General features: G+C 37.6%; 1 protein-coding gene across 2 annotated transcripts; it reads right to left on the bottom strand.

Annotated features, from left to right (window-relative positions):
• Positions 1 to 282: 282 nt before the first annotated feature.
• On the bottom strand, positions 283 to 18,514 carry LOC311206196 (TBC1 domain family member 7-like). Of its 2 annotated transcripts, none has more exons than XM_084281438.1 (9): positions 18,448 to 18,514; positions 17,386 to 17,590; positions 16,811 to 16,954; positions 16,006 to 16,086; positions 12,240 to 12,427; positions 10,766 to 10,903; positions 8,927 to 9,072; positions 1,311 to 1,440; positions 283 to 514 (listed from the first exon to the last, which is right to left on the bottom strand). In XM_084281438.1, exons 3-9 carry the CDS (start codon positions 16,920 to 16,922, stop codon positions 428 to 430), a joined length of 882 nt encoding a protein of 293 aa, XP_084137564.1. In that variant the 5' UTR covers positions 16,923 to 16,954; positions 17,386 to 17,590; positions 18,448 to 18,514; the 3' UTR covers positions 283 to 427. The 2 variants fall into 2 exon arrangements, with proteins under 2 accessions (XP_084137564.1, XP_084137563.1); XM_084281437.1 differs by having other exon boundaries at positions 16,811 to 16,931.
• Positions 18,515 to 23,429: the final 4,915 nt, after the last annotated feature.

Here is a 23,429-nt window from a genome sequence, read left to right as displayed (position 1 = left end):
TCAAAAAGTTTCAGCAAACTAGCAGACATTCAGTATATTCACGTTAAAAGCACCTCCAAGTAGTAACTAGCGATATCAAGTATAAGCTGGCATACTTTTTTTTTTTTCAAGCCAGTTTATTTACCTTGTTTCAGGAGTTAGATTTACATCCCCAAAAGCCTTAGAACACACTGTGCAATCAGAATACTGTAGCTGGCTGGCCAAGAAACACTCTGGACATGATCACATCACACTAGGTATCCTCGCTCCATCTGTATTTGTTGAAAAATATTTACACATTGATCATTATGCCATAAACTGCTTTAATAGCATCTTTACACAGAAGAAGAAATTAAGAACTTTACACCATGATAAGGGAATCACAGTAAAAGGAAACTTTTCAAGTGTCCTTTCTGTTTCCCCAAACTTCCATAAACAAAGAAAATTCTCAGACTGAGTGTGCTGGAGTCCCACAGTGTGTGTGCCACAGATCCACTGCTTTGCTGACAATAGCATCAGTGTTATCTTGAGGAATCTGCAAAAGATTGGGTTAAGATGCCTTGTCAATGTACTTTATTTGGACTGTTGTTTCAAATAAAGATTTTAAACCTCAAGTTCAAGTTTCATCTCTTTACACAAAGCTAAACTATAATCTAATCTCTCCATCCTACCACCCCTCAGCCCTACGTGCACCATGTTACTCCCACATTTTAAATATAAAACTTTTATTTACAAAACAAGAGAAGGTGTCCGCTCAGGCATCTCTCACTTTACACCTCTCATCTGACATTAGGCATTACTCGTACTGGCCATCCATGACCACAAACGTATCTAATCCATCTAATCCAGCTTACATTAGGATCCTACAACCCTGCTGTCATGCTCACTACCATCCACAGAAGGAAAGTTCAGGGTCAAGTTCAAGATCCTATCATCCTTACATCAACAAACAATGTGCTTTGAGCCTACAGGTTGACACAGTAAAGGAATACAAAGGGTGCCAGACTCCAGCCCTACATGGAGGTTCTGGAAAAATGAACCTAACTTCATCTGCACTTACTTTCACAGAAACACTCTTCAATATCATAAGAATATTGTCAAATCTGCACAAACATAAGTAATACATTACACAAAGCAAAAAATCGTTTCATTCTATGAAAGCTTTACCTTAGAAGAATAGAAACAACTATTCGTCTCATTCCTCCCTGCACCTTGGTACTACAGCACTACTCTCAGGAAATAATGTAATAGCTCCTTATGGTATGTTTATGATATACAAAACACTTTTATAAACCATAGATGGTAATTGTGAAGCACAGAAGAGTACTTACATTTTCCAAAAATTGGGTGATCTTTTCTGCTGTAGTCAGTGCTATTATTTTCATTTTAAAGGTTAACAATATCTCCAAAGCAACAAAAACAAGAATTTTGCAGGACCCACTAATAATTTTGTCCCAAACTCTAGAAAAAAAAAAGATGAAAAAGCAATCACTACACATTACTGTAGTCCTTACCTGTTTATCTACTAGGACAGTGTGTTGTTTTTTTTTTTTTGTTTTTTGTTTTCTTTACAATCACCTTTTTCCAGATAATTTTTCTGAATAGCAGCAAATACATTAATTATTCACATCAGGGTAAATAAAAGACATTTTAACAACTCCTCAATCTGTACAGAATAGAGTGATGGCAAACAAATGTATTGATAGTGTGTGTTCTTGGTTAGAAATGCAACTGTTTGCAAGGCTCAAGTTGTTTTAATAGCCTTAACTGTGACAATTATTCTACATAGCATAGTAAGGGTGAGAATTTTTCCTAGTGAAAAAGAAAAAAAACAGCTTACTAGCACACTTACTAAAAGCGCTCTTCAAATAGTTAAGTAGATGAAAATTCGAAAGGATGAAATTCTGAACTACTCAACTACTACATCTCAAACAGCTAAATATTCCAGGTCCTTCCTGTATGAGATATAAATATTATACATCAGCAAGATACATCCATAACACTCAAATTATACACAAAGAACAACTATGAAGTATTTCAATCCATTCCACTGTGCACAGATTCTCTCAAAATTAACAAAGCACTCCTACTACTTCTTTGAAGCTGTGCCCAGACCTCACAGTTTTAAAGAAACCTGAAGAAGAGGCCTCCAAAGGATGCAAGTTCTTTAGCAACAGAACTGAGAATATTAAAAGAGATCCACATTACTAGAACAGCCTGTAAAATTTGAACACATCCTTCAGCCAGCAGCTCTATCTCTGGCCGAACTCAACAGACACGGGATGAAAGATTATCCAAAATCAGTGTGAAACCATCTGTCAGATGGCAGCTTCTATGGTTTTGCATTATTTTTAGTTCTTGACTTTTAAGAGCTGTGTCAGAAAGTCTGAGGATTACTGCGCTTACTCCACCCAGACACTTGTTAAAAGAGTTTCTCCTTTCTAATAAACATTTCTCCTTTGACATGAGGGACATGATCACATACTATCCTCCATAATCTCTGAATTCAGTAACTATAACTGGTAAGCATCTTCTGCAGCCCACCTACAAACTTGGATCTACAGGTGTGTTTCTTCAGAACACAAACATTTTTACATCACCTTTTGTCTCAGAAGAACTTGCACTTCAGCCTGGACTACCAAGAGAACACAGTGAAGGCATAAACATTGACAGCTGTGTTAACGAGTTGGTATCACGCCTTTAAGCAAAGGCTTTTTTAACTCCTAAAGTGGAATGACTACTGCTGTTACATAGCATTAATTTTTTAAACTGCGACTCAAGTCAAATCTTTGTCATCTTGATAACCTTCCAACCATATAGCTGGTTTGACACCACTTTTACCTCTCTATTCCTCAAAACAAAACAAAACAAAAAAAAAACACAAAAAAAAACCAGAATTTAACTGAAAATAAAGAAGCTTGGAAAAGAATACAAAAAAATCTCCACAACTATTCTTTAACTATTCTTTAAAATGAAGGAAACAAACAAAAAACCCACATGGATAGATAGGGGGATAAAGGCATAACTAATTTCTCTCACCTTCGCAATTTATTTTTATTTCCCTTCCTTTATAGGATTAAAAATGACTACAAAACCCACAAGGGTGGGAACAATTAAAATTTTGCTTCCTTTGTGGTTCAAGCATCTCAGGACAAGTGGTCACTGTAGATATTACACTGATGTTGATGTCAAGTCTAGAAGCTTTAAGCAAGGCTATAAGAAAACTGAGAACACATTCCTCTTCCACACTGTACAAGTGATTCCCATTTACTTCTAATATACCTTCTCAAAACTTTCTGTTCAGAACCCAAGCATAGCTTCCCAGGTGTTTCATGGGCATCAGAACTGTAACTACAAATGACAATACAGACTCAAAGACAGGAAAGAATTTTTCAGGTTTTTATTAAACCCCATGTTAGTTTCTGTATAAACCTACTAATTCTAACATACACTACTCAACCTTCTTCCATATTTTGCTTCCAAGTCCCCTGACTCCAGTCCCCAGAATTACATTACAGTAGGTTACATTTCATGCTCAAAAACTCAAATGTTTTCCTACTGTTTAGTCTGATTCCAGAACAAGTATTTTAACACTGGCCAACCAAACGCAATATCTAAGTCACCAGCTTCTAACAGGAAGAGGGTACACTGCTAAGTGGATGAGATGTTAGCACTAACTAGCTGTATCTGCTGTTTTTTCCCCCTTAACATTTCCAGCTCTTGGTACTGTCAGCATAATTCCACCAGTAACAGCAATAATGGACTGACTGTGATACTGATAAACAGACCAGCAATCAGTACCTTGTCTGTACCATAGAACCAGAAACTGCAACAAACTGTGTCAGAAAAATGTTTACTTAGACTAGAAAAAAAAAACAACAAGGCAGTTTCAAGGAAACAATTATTTTGATTATTTTAGCCTAAAATAGCAACCTTTATGCATTGTATCTTTACTGATGGTAACACCTATACTTTCACTACTTAAGTAACACCAAAAACTTGTATATATAAGCATCAAGTGTACTGTCAGGGATTATAACTTTTAGCAGTTTTTTTTGATCCTCTCAGAGATGGGAAAACTGTAACGTATGCCATGCAACTGTGCTTCTAGCCCTACTCAGGACCACTGAAAAAGGAAGTGCACACTAAAGTCATAAAAAAACTGTAATGATACCATCCTCTGTGACATATAATTGTAACTGATTAGCCACGAGAGCACTCGTGTGTGTTTCTTGAACAGTGAAATAGTAATAAAAACCACAAGGAAAAATATAAAGACAATGGAAGCTATGAAAGTAAAGAGAATGGCAAGAACTACGCAAAGGAAGACACTTGATTTCCACTGAGTTGGTTTTTTTTCTGTAGCCAGGACATGATTTGTATGTGCATGGAAAAAAAAAACATTCTCAAGGGCGTTTCTCAGGTTCCTCAATCACTACAGTGAGGTACTAGAGCAAAAAGCATCCTAGTGTTGCTGTGCTCTCTTTTTCTGAGAAAGTTGTTGTGAACCTCACAGCTTTCCCTCTCCCTGCAAAGGCTACACCCAGGCTGCAGGGTAGGCTCATTCAACCTTATTCCCTGGTTCTCATCCTGCAGTCATCTGGTCCATAGACGTTTAATAAGAACCACTACTCGCTCCTCTGCACATCTAGGTATCCTTCCAACGGAAACAGATGTGGAAGTACACAATGAGGTACAAACAAGTCTCATCCTGACATCATACTTTGATCTTGCACCAGCCATGGAGACAGCTGTGAAGCAGCTCAATTATTTAGACATAGGTAAACAAGTGACTTAAGTTTCTCTGTAGAGTAGAGAAACTGTAGCAGCCCACATCCCTTCCACAGTAAATTTAAGACATCTTTTATATTTCTGTTGTTTCTACTAAATGACTCATATTTTTACAACTGATGTAATTTATGCAGGACACAGAGATCACAGTTGCAAAACTGCACAAGCTGTACATTAATACCTGCATTAGTGCCAGTCTGAAAGGCAGTAGGATTTCAGGAGAACTACAGAATACTTTGCCACAAACAAATTACCAGAGGCCACTAACCTAAACCCATCCCAACCCACCAGCTATTACTGTGCTAAGTCTTCACTGAGGACTGACAACGTCAGCTATGGGTATGATACATGACAGGCAACACGAAGCAATAAAAAATGCCTGGCTTATACGCAACCATATCTGCAAAGCTCTACTATTTCTGTTACATCAGAGCATACTGACAGCTGAAGTGTAATTTGGCCTGTAGACCTGAAGCTGCAAAACTGACACCTTGCTTTAACAGCAAGGCTCTCCAGCTGAGGCTCCACACAGCGCCATTTGAAAACTCTCCACACACGGGGCTTGCTGAACAGATGACCAGATACCCTGATGCAGAATGTGAGCAAATAGAGCAATGGTGAGTATAAGCAAAGGTGCAGCTCAGTTTTCTCCACACTTCAGAGAGAAGTAATCCTTTCTGTCCCTCTGGAGTCCATGCTATAGGCAGGTAGGTTCGTGTTCTAGGAAGCTGCCTGTGTATAATTCCAAGTGCAACAACAGAGCCCTGAGGATACAGAGCCTTCAGAGTGCCCAGTCTGCTCTACTTTTTAGCAATGTGGCACCTTAAAGACGTTTGGAAAGAAGCTTATTACATTTTAAGAGCATTTAGCACAAGCAGAGGAAAGACAATGCATAAGTTTGAAAGAAAAGTTTCTATATGAAAGCTTTCTACATTGGTTTGCCAAACCAACGTAAATGAAATTGATGCACAACTTTTACCTATGATAAAAGTAGAAGTGTACTATGAAACAATATGTATACTGAAATGACAACACTTGTCAGGAATACAGCTGGTATTATGTACAATTCATCTCACCATTATTGGATAAAATTTCTGCATAGCACATCCAAATCTTGTACACCTTTGAAAAAATGATGAAATTTAAATTTAGCTGCCTGGCAGAGAAGGCTACGATTTAGACAAAGCAAGCAACCTCTCTAAGAAATGTAGTACTAAATCATAAGATAAATTAAATCATAAAAATACTGCGCTCATGTCATCTCTCACTTGAGGAAAAACTAAGTGAAACTCACAGGAGAATTGGAGACCTGTTTTCAGTTCTCAGCAGTTCCAATGCTGCCATTTAGATACATTTCAGATAAGCATTCGGGCTTCTAGATTCTAATCCAAACTGAATCTCCAAGCATTAACTAAGCTCATCTGTCACATGCTGCCCACAAAGTATTTTATTTCCTTAGCAAATGAGGCTATTTTCATTACAACTGAGTAATTCAGAAACCTGAACTGCCAAGGAAAAGCGCACTTCTATCATGTTCACACAAGAATTGTTGGTAAATAGGATTGCTGCACCATCAGAAGTTCCAACCCTCCTAAGTTTTTTACTGCAGAGTGATATAAAGAAGACAATATTTGGATATTTACCACAAAGAAAAAAAGTTATTCAAATATTTTCAGGTCAAATTATTTTACACCAGTAAATTAAAATAGAGTATGAGAATGCTAAACAGTACGCTAACTAGATAAAACATTTTATGTAAATGAACTGATTCAAAATTACAGAAGTTGAAACAGAAAATTCTGACAATATAAAATAGGAAAAATCAAAGTCCTTCATCTAGATTATTTTTTTCTTTTATACTGTCTAGATAAGACAGCTCCACAAAATATGCAGTTTTCAATCGAAATGTCAAAAGAATGGAATCCTCAACAGCAAAGCTGTTCTATTGCAAATTTCTTAGCCAGAAGACAGCCTCAATGTTAAATCCTTTAAGCTGTATATTAAAACATCTACTAGAAGACATGGAAAGTGGTTCCTAATGCTTGCGGAGGTCATTTTGTATCCCAGCAGCCTACAGAAATGAATTTCTGAGGAGACTGGCAAGTCCCAGGCAGAACAGTCACATCTACTGACAAACTGTATTAAGTTTCATACAGAGAAAACTGGATGAAACCAGGTCAATTGTTACCTCCTAAAAATGAGCCTATAAATACAAATGTGGAACAGAGATACAGACAAATCACACATATTCAATTGTCTATAAAGATGTAACAAACATTTTATACATGCTTACATAATTTCTGTGGCCCCAACAGCAGTAAAAGCTTTTAACCTTCACATCACACACAACCTCATGGACTACTTCAGAGCCTTACAGGTGTTGGTAAAAAGAACTACATATGTAATGACGGCCATGCAGCACAAAGGATAACACCAAAAAGTCTGCCACCAACTCTTTCAGTTCTTGGAACAAGAATTGCTTTCTGTCAGACACCTTTCTTGCCAACAGTAGAACGTACACAACCTCAAAAGACCACTGCACCACAAGACTGAAAAGCATTAATATTAATCTTATAGCTTGTTCCCTAAAACCCTCATATTTTCTTAAGGGGTGTGGGGGGGAAATATTTTAAAAAACAGCTGTTCTACACTTGCCTTCATGAAAAGTAAAAACCCAGATAAGCAAGAAAGACTGCACTCATTATTCAGACTGCAAACAACTCTACCATGATAAAGCAAAGTATCTTTTCTATATAGCATTCAACAAAACTCTCAATTTTAGTGTTTGTTGTGGTTTAACCCGGCCAGCAGCTAAGCACCACAAAGCCACTCACTCACCCTCCCCCCTCCCTCTCTGGGATGGGGGATAGAAACAGGAAAATGAGGCCTGTGTCATGAGATAGAGACAGTTTATTAAAGACAGGGAAAAAATGATGATAATGATAATAGTACTACTACTAATATTTTGTACAAAACAGGTGATGTACAATGCAATTGCTCACCACCTGCTGACCCAGCCTAACCCCGAGCAACTGGCCCCTCCACCCTGGCTAGCCACCCCTATATATTGTTTAGCATGACCCCATACAGTACGGAATACCACTTTGGCCAGTTCAGGTCAGCTGTCCTGGGTCTGTCCCCTCCCAGCTCCTGCTGCACCCACAGCCTGCCCACTGGCAGGACAGAGTGAGAAGATGAAAAGTCCTTCCCTTAGTGTAAGCACTGTTCTGCAACAATTAAAACATCTGTGTGTTATCAACATTATTCTTATCCTAAAACATACCGCCCTAACAGCTACTAGGAGGAAAATTATCTTAGCTGAAACCAGGACAGCGTTTTTATAGCAGCCACTGAAGTCCTGGAGGTTCTGGAGTAAGGATTTCCCCTGCACTTTGTTTCTTCTCAAAGTTTTAAAAGGCGGCAGAAAATGAGACCATAGTTTTCTCTGTACCACTTCTAGCTCAGCTATTAGCAGTATCTATGTTAATGCAGAAACTTTATGCCTCTTTCCATTTAACTTGAATTTTCCACTTTCCAAGAGTTTTCAGATGGCAGAATTAGAGAAATCACAGAAGCTTCAGTTCAAAGGCCCTTTGGAAAATTACCATGCACAAGAACTTCCCCCTTTTAAAAGCTGGACAGCCTATTTCCAACCATGGAATCCTGATATAACGCACTATTTTAAGAACTCTGTAATGATTAACCTGCCATAGTATTTATTTTTTAATTAAAACCAACACTCCCAAAATCTTTTTCATCTGGTGGTAATACAGTATTATAATCACTCCCTAAGGAGTCACTTTGGTTTAAAAAACTGAAAACTAACTACTTTCAGCTGCCTATCACTAAGAGGGGATTTGGAGTTTTAAATCCTAGGAGGCAAAAAGTGTGAAACAGAATAAGCCACTATATTTAACTCCATCCTTTTACATGTCAATACCAGAAGTGATCACGCTCAGATTACCTCACATCAGTAACAAGTGGGATCAAATCAAATTTTGTCATTGCCAAGTCAGCAATAAAGCTAACTTCATAACCTTCATTACAGATAAAGATACAGAAAGCTCATTGCCTGCTTATGGTAACAAGGAGCTAAAATTACTATGCAATTACAAACAGAAAGGGGAAAAAAAAAAAAAAAAAAAAAAGAGCTTGCCTCTGTAAACTGGACTCAGGTAAACAGCCTGCAAAACACTTTTTGAACCAAAGATCATAGGGAAGTTTGCTCATTGCAGCACATGCTTTTAGGTGCATCAGGAGTCTGTTATCTTCAATGTTCAAATACTGCTCCAGAATTTTTGGCTGAAAAAGGAATCGGAAAATTTTAGGATAAGTAACATCAAAGTATCCTCTCCTCCATTATTACAGCACTCTGTAAAGCAAGATGTGTCTTTGAAGACCTGCAAGCATAAAAACACGCGTTAAAATACTGAACTTACATTATTTTAAAAAAATCTTGGTGTTCCAAAATAAAAGTATCACTGATTTTTGCAATTTAGTACTTCAGTAAATAAATAGCCCCAGGTTCTTTAAATTGCTGATCACTAGCAGTATTTCCAAAATACGCACTATTCACTAATGCAATGAGGTGTTCGAGAGCTTAATGAAATGCAGAGATTAAACCTGCAATAATCACTGCTATCTTCACAAGTAAAATTGAGTTTCATTCACCTCAAAGGTAATAATCTTAGCACGCATCATAAAAACCTACACACAGTGCAGTGAAAACAAGAAAAACAATTATCAGAGCAAATCCCTGTGCAATATAATAAAAGCTGGATATTGATTTCTTGTTTAAGAAAATGAAGCATTTAGAAAAGGCAACAAAGATCATATAAATAGGCTTAAAAATGTGAATAATGTTCATTTTGCTTAAAGTCTAATGTAACAGTACACATTTTCATAAATTCCATTGTCTTTATACTTTTTCTTATAATTAGATAAGCAGCTAATAACTTCAGCTTTCAAATTAAAAAAAAAGCACTTCCTTCATCCACATTATAACATTGCAACGTGTACATTAAAATAAAAACTTAGGGAGACATCCCTATGTAACTGAGGCACATACCTTCTTTAAAAAGGCTCCTCTGTCCTTTTAAAGAAGATACAGAAATTGGTATAGTTGGTATCACCTCTGGTAGAAGCAGAAAAGACTTAAAATGTACTTTTGTGTTCCAAGAATAACAAAGGACATACATCATCTTCTGCAACAGGTTTTCATTGATTGCCAGAGCGATGCTCATATTTTTATATTAGTGGATATTAACTAAAATGTTTATATTTTACGACTATTTGAAGAATTACAAAAGCTTTTGTATAACAAATGAACTTTTTTTTATAAGTACGCATTTGCTTTATAATCACTTTTATAAAGCAGTAATACAGAAATTCAAAATTAACATTCTCTGAGAGCATTTGAATGATCAGTGACAAAGTCCTGTTACACTTCTAATTGTAACTTAGTTTGTAACATGCTGTCTTTCTGAAGACACAAAATACCCTGCTTCATTTATAAAGCAAAACAATTGTGCATTGCCTCACTGTCATCCAGTGAACAGCATATGAATGCCAGGGATGCAGCCAAAAAAGCAGAAGACCTAAGTCAAGATGTCCTTAAGTTTATTATATCTTTAATTGTTTTGAATAAAGAGAATTCTTAACTGTATGAAACATAATTCACCTAAATACAACGTAAGCTTCAGCTAACTTTAAAAAAAAAAAAGTCAAAACCTACAATGCAACATTAAAAAATTGGTTTTGTTTGCTATTTTGGACAAAGTTTCCTACAGCAGAATACCATCACAATGCAAAAAGCACTGCTCCTGCCAGAACATAATCCATGGATGCCGCCTCTGACATTGTGGTTACCTCCATACATTGCAACTTCCAAAACACCCAGCATGCATGCTTTCTATGACTTCCTTCTCCCTTACTCTCCCTTACTTACTGCTCTCCTCACAAAAAAAAAAAAAAAAAAAAAAAATCTTTCCCTTACCAGTTGTTGCAATGCATCTTTGTGCTTGCTGTTCAGCTGATTAACAAAGCTAGTGACAAGCCAATAGCATTCTATAGGATCCTCCACCATTTCCTCCATTGCTTTAGCAATAGCAAGAAACACTTCATCTTCTGGCTCCTGGAAAACAAAGCCAAAAAAAAAACACAAAAAATAACTACAAAGAAGTATTAGACTGCCTGAATTAAGTTATTCTTACATTCCTTTTGCCTACTCTTTGCAAAACCAAAGTGGAACCAAAGCATATAAAGATAAATACTACCTGTTCATAATAAACATAAATATTCATTCATAAATAAGGCACTGGGCAACAGCTGCATTATGGTGATCAGATACCTATTAAAGCAGAACAAATAAGACTTGTCTTGCTTTTAAAACCAAGCAGACAACAGGAATTTGGAAAAAATCTGATCCGAAGTTCTCAAATATTCTTAAAAGAGATTACCTCCTAATGGCATAGCAACATTCCTACTTCTATGCCCCACATTAAGTTTTTTACTACATAGCAGCAGATATTTTCCTTGCGAAACAGGCCCCTCAAACACCTTTGCCATGGGTGTTAGCTACACAATAGCTAGAAATAAATACCTTTTCCAGGTGATTATTCCCCACAATACAAGACTAGAGCATGTGGTGAGCATACGATCTTCCCTTCTCCAGAGGTTACACTTTCCTACCAAAAGGTACCAGCATGCCTAAAACACAATTACTGGTATAGTAATAGAGGTGAGTTAAGTCTAAACCAGCCAGCAACAACTAGCTCTGGAAGCCTCTCAACTGGGAAGATGCATCAGGAGAGGCACTATATTTACCCTGTGTTTCTTAAAGTTTTCATTCAGCAGGCAGTACTGACTATATTAGGACTTGGGGTAACAAGACAGATGCAAATCCACGGTCTGTCCTCATGTAACCATCAGTAGCAGTAAACTGTAGTATCATAAGCTTTGGTGCAGATTACAATTCATTTCAATTACAAATATTAAAACAAGTTATTTAGAAACATGATGTAATTTGCTACATATCACTGCTTGTACTGGCTGTGAATTATCCTCATTGTAGGAAAGTGAACAATCTAGAAAATCCAGTACCAAGTCATTTTGACTTCATTGCTGTGAAGAAACTAAAGTGAAAACTAGAATAAAAAAAGGCTAAAAGCCTAGTAATGGAAGTATATAAAAGACACTTAAAGTTGTATGTCTTAAAATAAGTATTTAAGGGAACAAAAAAAGAAAAGCACTTCTACTAAAATACCTTATTTTATAACAGCATTTCTCTGTTTTCCTTTCCCCTTGCATGAATTTATCTACATGTACTTTTGCTACATGCAGCTCAGTTTCTCACAGGCTTATAGTGTAGGGTAGCTACATGCTAAAAAAAAAAAAAATAATATATAAGTATAAAAATATAGCATAAAGTTAGCCAGTATGCTTAAAAGACTATCAAAACAACAGCTCACCAAAGGAAACGCCAAGTTTCGAGGCAATTTTCCTGATTCCAGTTGATGTATGCGGAGGAAAACATCTACCTGTGGGGTAGAATCATTGATAAAACGAATTACACGAAGGGCATGGTGTACATCCCAGTATTGCTCCTTCCGGAAGTTCATCACCAAGGCATGAGATTTATGGTGAGGAGGAATAATTCCTAAAAAGCAAAAGAAAAAAAAAAAAAGCAACTGTAAAGAGAAAAAACGGAGCACTCTAAACTCCCTTTCCAAGGGATCTGCCAACAAAAATGTAAGACCTGGCAGTGCAATTTTTCTATGATCTTGTTCAAAGAATACAGGGAGAAAATCCTCCAAGAAGAAAAGCTAAGAAAGCACTTTAGCATTACATTAACAAAAATAAACTATGTATTTAATCAAGTATAGACAAAATCTAAACTTGTACTATTGTTTCTCATCAACTGTTGAGAATTGTTTATGAAGCTCTTCTACGAAATTTTCAACAGATGAATGCTAATTCCTTTTTATATTACATTAATGTGCTGGTAAGAAATGTCACTACTGGGACAAATGAAAAATAACTTTATTGGTGTACTCTCCTTCTTCACCAAGCTAGTCCTATTTTTCAATTGTGAATCTGACTTGTTACTTGTTTATACCTATCTGTAAGCTTTAATACAGTATTAATTGCATATTTGTGTGTAGCTTCATTTTATTTTGAAAACAAAACAAATACAGAATGATTTTTATATATGCTAGCTGTTTTTGTTCTGAAATTATACGCTTCATCTGAGATGACCAGAAAATATATAAATGCAATTAACTAATGCAAACATACTGTACATCCCAATCTCATTATTAAGTTTACTGGTAGAACTCCGCTGGAAACTTCTTAGTGCGCTGTACCATAGACATTAATCCTCTCTAAAAGAACATTCAGAAGCAAAATCAATCCCACAGTTGCGTATTAAAGATTAAGAGTTAACACCCAAATTTCAATGCAAGTTTAACTTTCTCAGTACAGTACATTTTTCTAGTTCCCTAGGAGGAAAAAAAAAATTAAATGTATCCGAGTAGAGAGGCAGAAAAAAAAAAAAAAAGAGTTGTTTATGATATCCAGAAGCGATGCTCAACATTTCACTCTATCCTTCCCCTAACTCAAGGCTCAACCTTACTGTGCGTTGATGTTCAAAACCGAACTGTCACTGGCTTCAATAGAAACACCAAAGCAAAAAAACGCCTCTTGCATACCACCAGTGGAGCAGAACTCCTTCTAGTGTAAAAACCCACGAGAACAAAATATTCTTCAAAACTCAGTCCTTAAACAGGCTACCTGCTCCCTTCATCTCTCATTTAAAATAAAAATATTGTTGTCAAGTGTTAAACCATTAAATGGCTGAGTTTTAGTATCAAGCACAACAGACAGTAACAACTTATTTCCCAACTGCAAATCCACCTGCACTGCAGAAGCCGGGACAGATCAGAACGTTTTTCATGTGATGCAAAAACAGAGTCAACAACTATGTATGTACACACTGCCAACTGCTTTGCTTAAATAGAGAAGACTGCCTTGAGCTGACAGAAAAGAATCTTAACACAGGGATGTCAAAAAAACATTTTAGCCTCAACACCATCACGAGTCATACTTAAACAGGAAGTTAAGAGACATTGCTGACATACCATGTAACCTGGGACAGCACCAAGGCTTGGCAGGTGTCTGAAATGATTCTGCTGAGAGGACAGAATCCCTTCTGTTAAAGTATTAACATTATTTAGAGATTTAATACCTCCCACCAGAAATGGAACTGTTGTTCCAGTAATTTAGGGAAAGAGCTTCTGTATTGCCATTCAGAAAGCCAGCTCTTCAAATCAGTGTTAACACTATAATGCAGCATAAGAAAATCCCTTGGTCACCCAGGGAGTACACAAAATTACAGGTTGTGTACTTGAAATAAATTATTTTAAAAGCTTTTAAAATACAGAATAATAATATATATATATATATATACATATAAAAAAATTAAAAAGGCTTTGAAAACCTTCCTCTTGTGTACACAGATATTGAGGTAATTTTCCATACAATTAACTCAGGTGGAACTAGCCTAAAAATCATTGCAGTTTATATAATCACATGGATTCATAAATCATCCTATCTAAAACAGTCAAAGATATACCAGTGGCTCTGCAGTGAGTTGCAAATTTGCCAAGAGACTGTATTTTGCTATTACGATTTTGGCTGAAGGATCTTGTACTAAGTTACCTGTTCAAAACACCTATGCTATATTTCCTGTTACAAATTCTTTAAAGGATGCTGACTGCTTCACTTAGGCCCAGGGTTACAAGATTTCTTTTCATCCTAAAATTAGTGCTCTAACTGCAGAGATTTTTATCAGGTAGGATTACTGCTAGTTCTGTAATCAATACAGAATTTCATCAAGTGTATAAGAACTTCTATACTTTACATCTTACACTTTCCACACACTGTTCATTTAATAAATAAAACTTCCTAATACATTATTTCAAACTCCATGTGTAGTGCACATGGAGACCGAAACAAGAGAAAGAGAATACATTTATTTGAACTTTCAAGATTATGGCAGAACCTAAAATAAACAAGCATCCTGAAATGGATAAAAAATTAGTGTTTTTTTTTTTTTTTTTCCCCAACTACTCAATCTGAAGCAAGAGCCATCAATCTATGAATTATATGTCAAAATCCTCAGACAGGAGATGGTTAGGGGAACTGTATCGCATACTCAAGAGAGCCAACAGCCAATGGAAAAGCAGGATGGCTGCAGAGGGCAGAAGACAGCAGCTTGCAGCCAACCTGCAGACAAACACTGCAGGTGTCTCCCTGACGAAGCAGCATCCCAGGTGTGACCACAGCTGTAGTGATACAACACTTAGCATAGGAGTCACCCTCAAGCTTTTCAGCAGTGGCATGCTCAGCCACCAAGAGTGCAATAGGTCACATTTCTCTTTCAGAGATTCAGTCACACAACCTAACTCCACAACCAGTACAGCAGTGTTTCTTTACACTTGGTAACTCTATGGGAACCTCTCCAGATACCTGGTACAGGTCAGAACACCTGGGGCCTCCACAACCCCTCCTGTCCCCAAGCAGGATCACTTCATATCCAATAAATCTGACACACTTGACCACCTACTGCAAAGTCATTAATACTTTTCAATTGGTCATCTGACAGATACCCTCCAAAGAAAACTGAATTTTTCTTTTATTATTTATTTTTTATTATTGTTTCTGGGGATGCCATACTTTCTCTCTGGCCTCGTAACTTCTTCACTGGCAAATACCATTCAAATACAGAACCAAAACCAGAAGAAATCTTCAAACCAAGAACACAAAGCTTCTCTTAAAAATAAACATCCATTTCCATAGCTTGCCTAGCTTTTCAAGTTTAATCACCACTTTACTTCAACTCAGTTGTGTTTTATTTTAGGAACAGAACTGAAAACCTTATCAAGTATCAGTGCCTTAAAAGCCACCTTTTAAATCCATTCCAATAGACTTACTTGGATAACATTAAGACTAAAATACACTCTTCTCTGCACACTTCTGCAAAAGTTCTCAGGAAATATGCATGTGATGTTAAGCTTTATAACTGCTATTGTGCATCCACAGTAGATGTAAAAATAGACTAAATATGTCAGTAAATGAGAGTACAGAATAATCCATGTCATAAGTGCTGAGAGAGAAAGAGAGAGCACATTCTATGTGCTCATTTCCTCGGAGAATCACAGATGCTATGTTTCATACCTAAAAGAACCTTCCACACCAGTATACGATACATGGATGGGAGAGGGAACCTCTGACTAAACGTGCAAAGCTTCTCAATATCTGTAGAGAAATAAAAAAAATTGAAGAAAAATGTTAAATTTTAATATATCAATAGTCCCCAGTCTATGAATTACTGAAGTATGACAAGCAGATAGAAATCTCCACTTCCATGATTTGTTACTTACAAATGCTTTCACCACTTCAGTCAGGAATAGAATGCGCTATATAAACTGTAACAGTATTTATTCTGGAAAACAATATACCTTGGCTTGATTTACAACAAAACTATAGCTGCCCCAGCTTTCACTAGGAAGAAACTACCATTTTTATAGGCATTTTGTTGCGATGTTGCTAAGTCAAAGCAATTAAGCACTCTGTTAAAGGGACAACTTTTATCTTTTTATTCCGTTACAGGCATTCCTCAAAGACTAACAGCAATAATAAAATCATCATTTTGAGGTTAGACAGAACTAACAGCATGATACGTATTTATGTATACAGCACGATATGTATTTTCAGATAAAATTGTTTTCACTAATTTTTTTCACTTAAGCATAGAGAATGAGAGAAAAAAACATGCAAGCACAGATCCTTAATAGTTTTTACAATTCATATCCTCAACTCCTTGAAACTCAAAGGACTGCTAGTACAAACTGAGATTAAAGGTAAAGGATGAAAAACTTTAGTGAGTATTAAGCGCAGCTGTTACAAACCATCTATTATACCCTCCCCTTCCTGATGCTAAATTACCAAATGAATAGAGAAAAGAATGAAATTGACTTGCCCAATCGGTCATCTTTTAACAAAATTTCCAGTGACTTCTTCTCTTCAACTCCACGAAATCCCACTTTTTCATAATACACGGAGCGAAAGTTTCTCTGAGAGTCGTCAGCCATGATTGATTTCTTTTGGAGAAACAGTAATTCCCCTTTTGAGTTACAAGTATAAATTCATATTATGTTAAAGTCAAATACTGCTGCACACTGATAAAAACTGACTGCCTATGTCTCTATAATATTAATAAACTCTACAGAATATGAAAGTCTTCCAAGATTTTTCTACATCATATGCTAACATAAACGATCGTAAAAATAAATAAAAATAAAAACTGGACCTAAACAAGATCTAAATATATTCAATTATGAAATGAAATACAGTCATTTTTTTACACTATTATTCCTGCAGTAAATTACATTACAGTTTCAAAACATGCTGGAGAGTCTCTTCTTAGGTGATTTCATATATTTCAAAACTAATATAAAACTACATTTAAGAGCCTGACATAATGTTGGCTACAGAAATTCTAACCACATGCAACCGTTATACAAATAAGTAAAATTCATCAGGTTTCATACTCACCAGACAAGGTAACCAGAGGCAAGAGCAAGCCAATGTTGGCTTCAGTAACACAGAAGTGATAGGAAAGGATAAGGCTAGATCTGTAGTTTTGTTCTTAAGTTGCAGATTTGAATTAAATGTTCATGTTGTTATCAGGCACCGTAACACCCCCACTCCTGAGCTTGTCATTCTGGTACTAAATGGACATAACTGTCTCATCCTTGCACTGGAAACAATGGTAAATTATTGTAGCGAGAACTATGTGTTTCATAACAAACATTCATATTTCAATGCAGCTCAAACCTTTAAATATCAATTCTCTTCTCTCCTTTGCAGGCTTACAAATACGATAAAACTACGCTTTGTAACTCAGAAGAGTTACAAACAACCTCAACTTTTAAGCCCAGTGACAATAGCAAAATTTGGAGAAAAATTATTTGTTTTGAGGGACAGCAACAGGTGAATTACATATCAAAAACGTTTCCTAGTTAAATTATTCTTCTCCTTGCTAAACTGAAGCACACACAATAGGAGCACAGCATTTGCAGATATAAGGTCACATTTTTTTCAAGCAGCAAACTTGTATATGCACTAGACCTATTTGTTTTTCAAACTAAGTCCATTCTGAGTGCTTTGTAGGATCACAGCCAAGACCAACTGGAAAAATATAAAGCAGCAAAGGCCTGAATTAATGCTGAGATCAGACAAATACCATCTCCAAGCCACAGGAAAAAATATTTATATTACTTGCAGGATATTCCAGTTACACGCTGTCCCCATGAAAACGACTGTGATATTCACGCATTGTGCATTTAAGGGCTCAGCAGCCCTTACAAGCTGAGTTCAGGCGGTACAGACGCTCAATTACCCTTAAAATATTTGTTTGACTTTAATACGCGCTACTTAGAAAACGTTCAGCCTCTACCATTCGCGGCGAGCTGACAGTACAGCCATAGAACAGGAACAACACACCGACTACGAGCACCATCTATAAGAAAGAACCGATGCGATCCTAATTACGGTAATTAATAACTCCCTCCCCCCCTTCTCTCCCCTCAGCAAACCCCGGGGCCGGGCCCCCACCTCCAGCATCCGGACGCGGCCCCACACGGCGACCGGGTGGCCCGCGGCGCATGCGCGGGCACCGCCCACACGGTGGCGGTTGGGCCGCGCCGCGCGTGACCAACGGTTGCACTGCGCGCCGTGGCGGGGCGCGTGGGGATGGGACAAAGAAGGGTTAAAAACTCCAAAGCCCAAAAAACGAAACAAACAAACAAACAAACAAACAAAAGAAAAGCAAAACGTCATCCCTCATACGAGTTCTACCCACGCTGTGTTATTTACTGTTTTATGCTTAGCAGTGTGGGCCATCCACTGTGACGGGGAGGGACGGTTTAGTCACAGTAACCTGTGGAAAGCTGTTGGGCTTTGCAACGAGATTTCCTCTGTGCCCGACGCTAAAACTTCCACCTCTCACATCAGATGAAGGCCCTCACGGGGGGAAGGCCAGCACCCAAAAATCACCCTGTGCTGCCAAAATCACGGGACACCGTGTTTTAATTTCTTCATGTTTTCGTTGTTCAGAGTTTTGAGATCTGGCCAGTATTATGCTGCCCGACTGCAAGGGATAGGCAGATTCTTTTACCAGAATTTGAGTTTTCAGCTCACGGTCCCTTTCTGGAAGCAGGATCATTAACCATCAAACACCTCAGCCAACAATGCTGAGACTTCAGAATGCTAGATCCCCCTCCAGACAGCTTTTTAGGTTCCTATAAGTGGCCTGTTTTCAAGCGGACAGAACTTCCCTTTCTATCATCCTGAGCAACGCTTTTTGGATGCCTAGAGGAAAGCACGCTGCTGCACAATGGGCACGCTTTTGTTGGAGCCAGCTCGTCGAGGATTGATGGTGTGGCCTCACAAATGTGTTTGTTGAAGTAATTCTGCACAGCAGCAGGTGGCAGCCTGGTGACATTTTTTGCAGTTTTCAAGCATTGGCATTGTACGCATCTTTTGTCGATAGGTGGCAGTTGCCTCTGTGCGAGACCCCTTTGGTGCTGCTGGCAGCTAACCAGTATCACAAGATTCAGGAAAATGCTACAGAAGTTCGATCACATCTCTGTCATTTAAAAGTACTTATTCTTGACCTCGTCAATATGTGTCACATAGCTTTAGTGGTGCTCTAAAAAGGGCTGAAGCTAGCACAATTCTTTTTAACACTGTTTCATTGCACAGCAGATACAAAAATCTTTTAAGCAGCTGAGCTACCAGGTGCTGTGCTGTGGATTTGTATCAGGTTAATGCAATAATGATGGCTTTGATTAATCAAATAAATAGTAAAAATAAGTCCGAAAAGTTTAGCTGCATGAAAATATAGCATAAAATCAATACCACCACCCAAAAAAATTAATAATATGCTCCCCCTAGAAAAGTTTCTAAACTCTACATATTGCAGGTTTCTCAGTCACGTTTCTGAAACACACCATTTTTCTTAATGGTGTCTGTAAACAGTTTCTAACATTTATTTAATAGTTTATAGTGGAATCCCAGCCAAAGCCAACTGTAAATCTGACTACCGGTCACTATATTTAGATCACTAGGAAATTAATTAAAGAAATTAATTAGAGACTTTTCAAAACATAATCGAAATTAAAAGCATAGGCTTAGCATGAACTGCTAATGATGACAAAGACCATTGTTTAGTGACAGATATAAAGTGAAAAAAAAGCCTACAAACCTATTTTTTTAAGGAAAAAAAAAAAAAAAAAAAAAAAAAAGCCCTATCAACATTTGGACATGCTTACTGTTTTCTTTATTTTATTTATGTTTTCTATATTTTAATTATATTTATCCATCTTTATTTAACAGCCTTATTTCTTTACAACTACCCTTGTACATCCACCTGCACTGAAAATGGCTAAATGACTCTATGTGCTGTAACTCAGTGTTGCAAAGCACACAGGTGATTGCATTACTTAAATCAACATATTAAACTGTCTACATGTTCCTAAACAAAATAATGATCTGATGATCTGATTGTCCTTTGTCTAGGGAGATGAATTATTTTCATTCTTACCAATGGAATCTATTTGTTGCCATTGTAAATGAAAGCAGAATTTCATCATGAATAGCTGCAGGAGTCAACCAGCTGAGTGAAAGACTGTTTATAATAACATTGATTGGTTAAATTATCTTTAATCAATAATACCTTCCAAGGCATCTCTTGGAGCAATAATAACCTAAATGTTAGTTTGTTTGTTTTTTTTAAGTGCAATAACATCCAAAAAGATATGACACATAAAAGATAAAAGGGGAACAGGTTTGGAATTGACTTGGAATTATCTCAGATAGCAGAGCCAAAATCATTAGCATCCTGGTAGCATACTGCATCTCTCACCTTTATCTGTTAATTTGAGTTTTAATGCATTTGTATTTTCTAGTAATAGGTCTGTATTGCAAAAGTGAATTACTCACTGACATACAAAGTCACATGAGAAGGAAGCCAAAAGGGCATTGCTAATGTTTTTATTTCTTGCAAGATATGAACTGTATTGTGCCCATGGTTCATGAAAAGTAATGCTTTTGCTCTTAAAGCTGGAATAATTTTATGGGAGTTTTGTGCTGTTGAATATTATAGTTCTTGGAAAGTGTTTTGGGCTTTGTTCTCTCATGTATGCCTGACCTATCAGTGGAATTGCAGATGGTTACTGGAAGCACACCTTATTGTGTGAAATTACCAAAAGATGAAAATGCAAAGCAATGGAACATTGATTTTACACAGCACAGAGGTCCATATTTCTATGTCATTAAATGCATATTGTAACATACAAAAAATAAGCAGTTTCCAGGTGAGTTTCATTTGCTCTGAACTAACTGAAGATGCACTTCCTTTTTTAGGGACGCTTGGCTGAGGATATCTTCACTGTATATCAAAACCAGTGCATACTTTTAGTTTGCTCATGCACCATCCCTTGTTCCTATTGTAGTAGTACATGATTAATGTGTTGGAATGGAGTTATAAATTTGGTAATTTCAGCTTTTCTAACATACAATCTTCTGTTTCTTCAGGAGCCTGAACAGTTCCAGATAGTGAGTAGGGCTGTGTTAATGGAAAGGAAAATTTACTTACACATTCACAGAACCTTTTCATTATGACCATCAGCAGATTGAGAAAAGCTTGGCCCCATTTCCTGGCCAAAACAGCATCATTCTGCTGTTTACATCCTACCTGAGAGAAAAATGCAAACATTGGAGCTATAAGTGTTTCTAATTCAATCCTCATTGAAGTGAGATGAAAAACAAAACAAAAACACTTTGGGGTAATAAAAATATCATAAAACAATTTGGCAGCAAAAAGGAACCTAGCCTTTCATTTCAGCATGGCAGCACCATGTCTGCCTCCAAGCAGACCAAACACTATCTCTGTAATCATGAATACACATCCCCAAATGGCAGCAAAGTAAAGGCCCACAGGGCCAAAAACACCTGATGAGCAGCTGAACTGGGAAAGCTGAGTGCAGATGTGTCCTACTTCTCTGTTTTCCCTTTCTGTTAGAGAATGAGAGCATTTCAGAGATGACATGCTTTTGTCTGAAGACATATGGAAACTGCAAGACAATTACTAAGGGAATACCAAAATGCAGTTCCTCACTCCAGTAGTAAATGGATTTGTTTTAAGATCATGTTAATGATTTTTAGGATGTCTTCTGGATTCCAATCATAACTTGGATATCTTGCTTAACCTCAGATATTGTCGTGGTTTAACCCGACCGGCAGCTAAACACCACGCAGCCGTTCGCTCACCCTCCCCCCTCCCTCTCTGGGACGGGGGAGAGAAATGGAAAGTGAAGCCCGTGAGTTGAGATAAAGACAGTTTAATAAGACAGGAAAAGAAAAAAAAAAATAACAAAAATAATAATAACAATAATAATAATGATGATACAATGGGGATAATACGAAAGTAATAATAGTATGTACAAACAAGTGATGCACAATGCAATTGCTCACCACCCGCTGACCGATGCCCAGCCTAACCCCGAGCAGTCCGGCCCCCTCCCCCCGGCTAGCCACCCCTATATATTGTTTAGCATGACGTCAGATGGTATGGAATACCCCTTTGGCTAGTTTGGGTCACCTGTCCTGGGTCTGTCCCCTCCCAGCTCTTACTGCACCCCCCAGCCTGCCCGTTGGCAGGACAGAGCAAAGGCTGAGATGTCCTTGGCTTAGTATAAGCACTGCTCTGCAACAATTAAAGCATCGGGGTGTTATCAGCACTCTTCTCATTCTAAGCCAAAACACAGCATTCCACCAGCTACTAGGAAGAAAATTAATTCTGTGCTAACTGAAACCAGGACATCTATCCACCCCTTATTCCATACCATTTATGTCATGCTCAGGTTACCCTCTTTTCCATACATTCTAATTAGTCACCTATAGTAATCATGGTAGTGATAACATACAGTATAATATACTATTTAACATGGTGCAATTCAGTTCATGGGCTATTCTCACCCAGTATTAAATCTCCTTGAGGTACACACCGGACCTCTCCGTTCTTTTGCATCACCCACCAAGTATATCCAGGTCCCTGAGCGAAAACAATTCCACGAATAGGTTTGCCTTTTCCTGAGGCAGGAGTAGCCCAGACTGTTTTACCCAGCATATTTTTTACATGCACTACAGGAACTTTATCCCCATCTACAGTACGTAACAGGTTTGATTGGGCAGGTCCAGCTCGGTTGGTAGATCCCCTAGTATTGACTAACCAGGTGGCCTTTGCCAAATGCGTATCCCAGTTTTTGAACGTCCCAGCGCCCATTGCTTTCAAGGTAGTCTTTAACAGGCCATTGTATCGTTCAACTTTCCCGGAGGCTGGTGCATGATAGGGGATGTGATACACCCATTCAATACCATGTTCTTTGGCCCAAGTGTCTATAAGGTTGTTTCGGAAGTGAGTCCCATTGTCTGATTCTATTCTTTCTGGGGTGCCATGTCGCCATAGGACTTGCTTTTCAAGGCCCAGGATGGTGTTCCGGGCGGTAGCATGAGGCACAGGATATGTTTCCAGC

This window comes from Netta rufina (assembly GCF_964035555.1).
Source record: "Netta rufina genome assembly, chromosome: 2".
NCBI classification, from domain to species: domain Eukaryota; kingdom Metazoa; phylum Chordata; class Aves; order Anseriformes; family Anatidae; genus Netta; species Netta rufina.
This window is presented reverse-complemented; position numbering and strand designations above follow the sequence as displayed.

Coding starts and splice junctions, on each gene's coding strand:
- LOC311206196 (XM_084281438.1), bottom strand. CDS start 16,922: ATGGCTGACGACTCTCAGAGAAACTTTCGCTCCGTGTATTATGAAAAA. Junction 16,087..16,810: donor GTTAAAAGATGACCGATTGG/GCAAGTCAATTT, acceptor ATTTCTCTACAG/ATATTGAGAAGCTTTGCACG. Junction 1,441..8,926: donor CCTGAGTCCAGTTTACAGAG/GCAAGCTCTTTT, acceptor TTTTTTTTCTAG/AGTTTGGGACAAAATTATTA.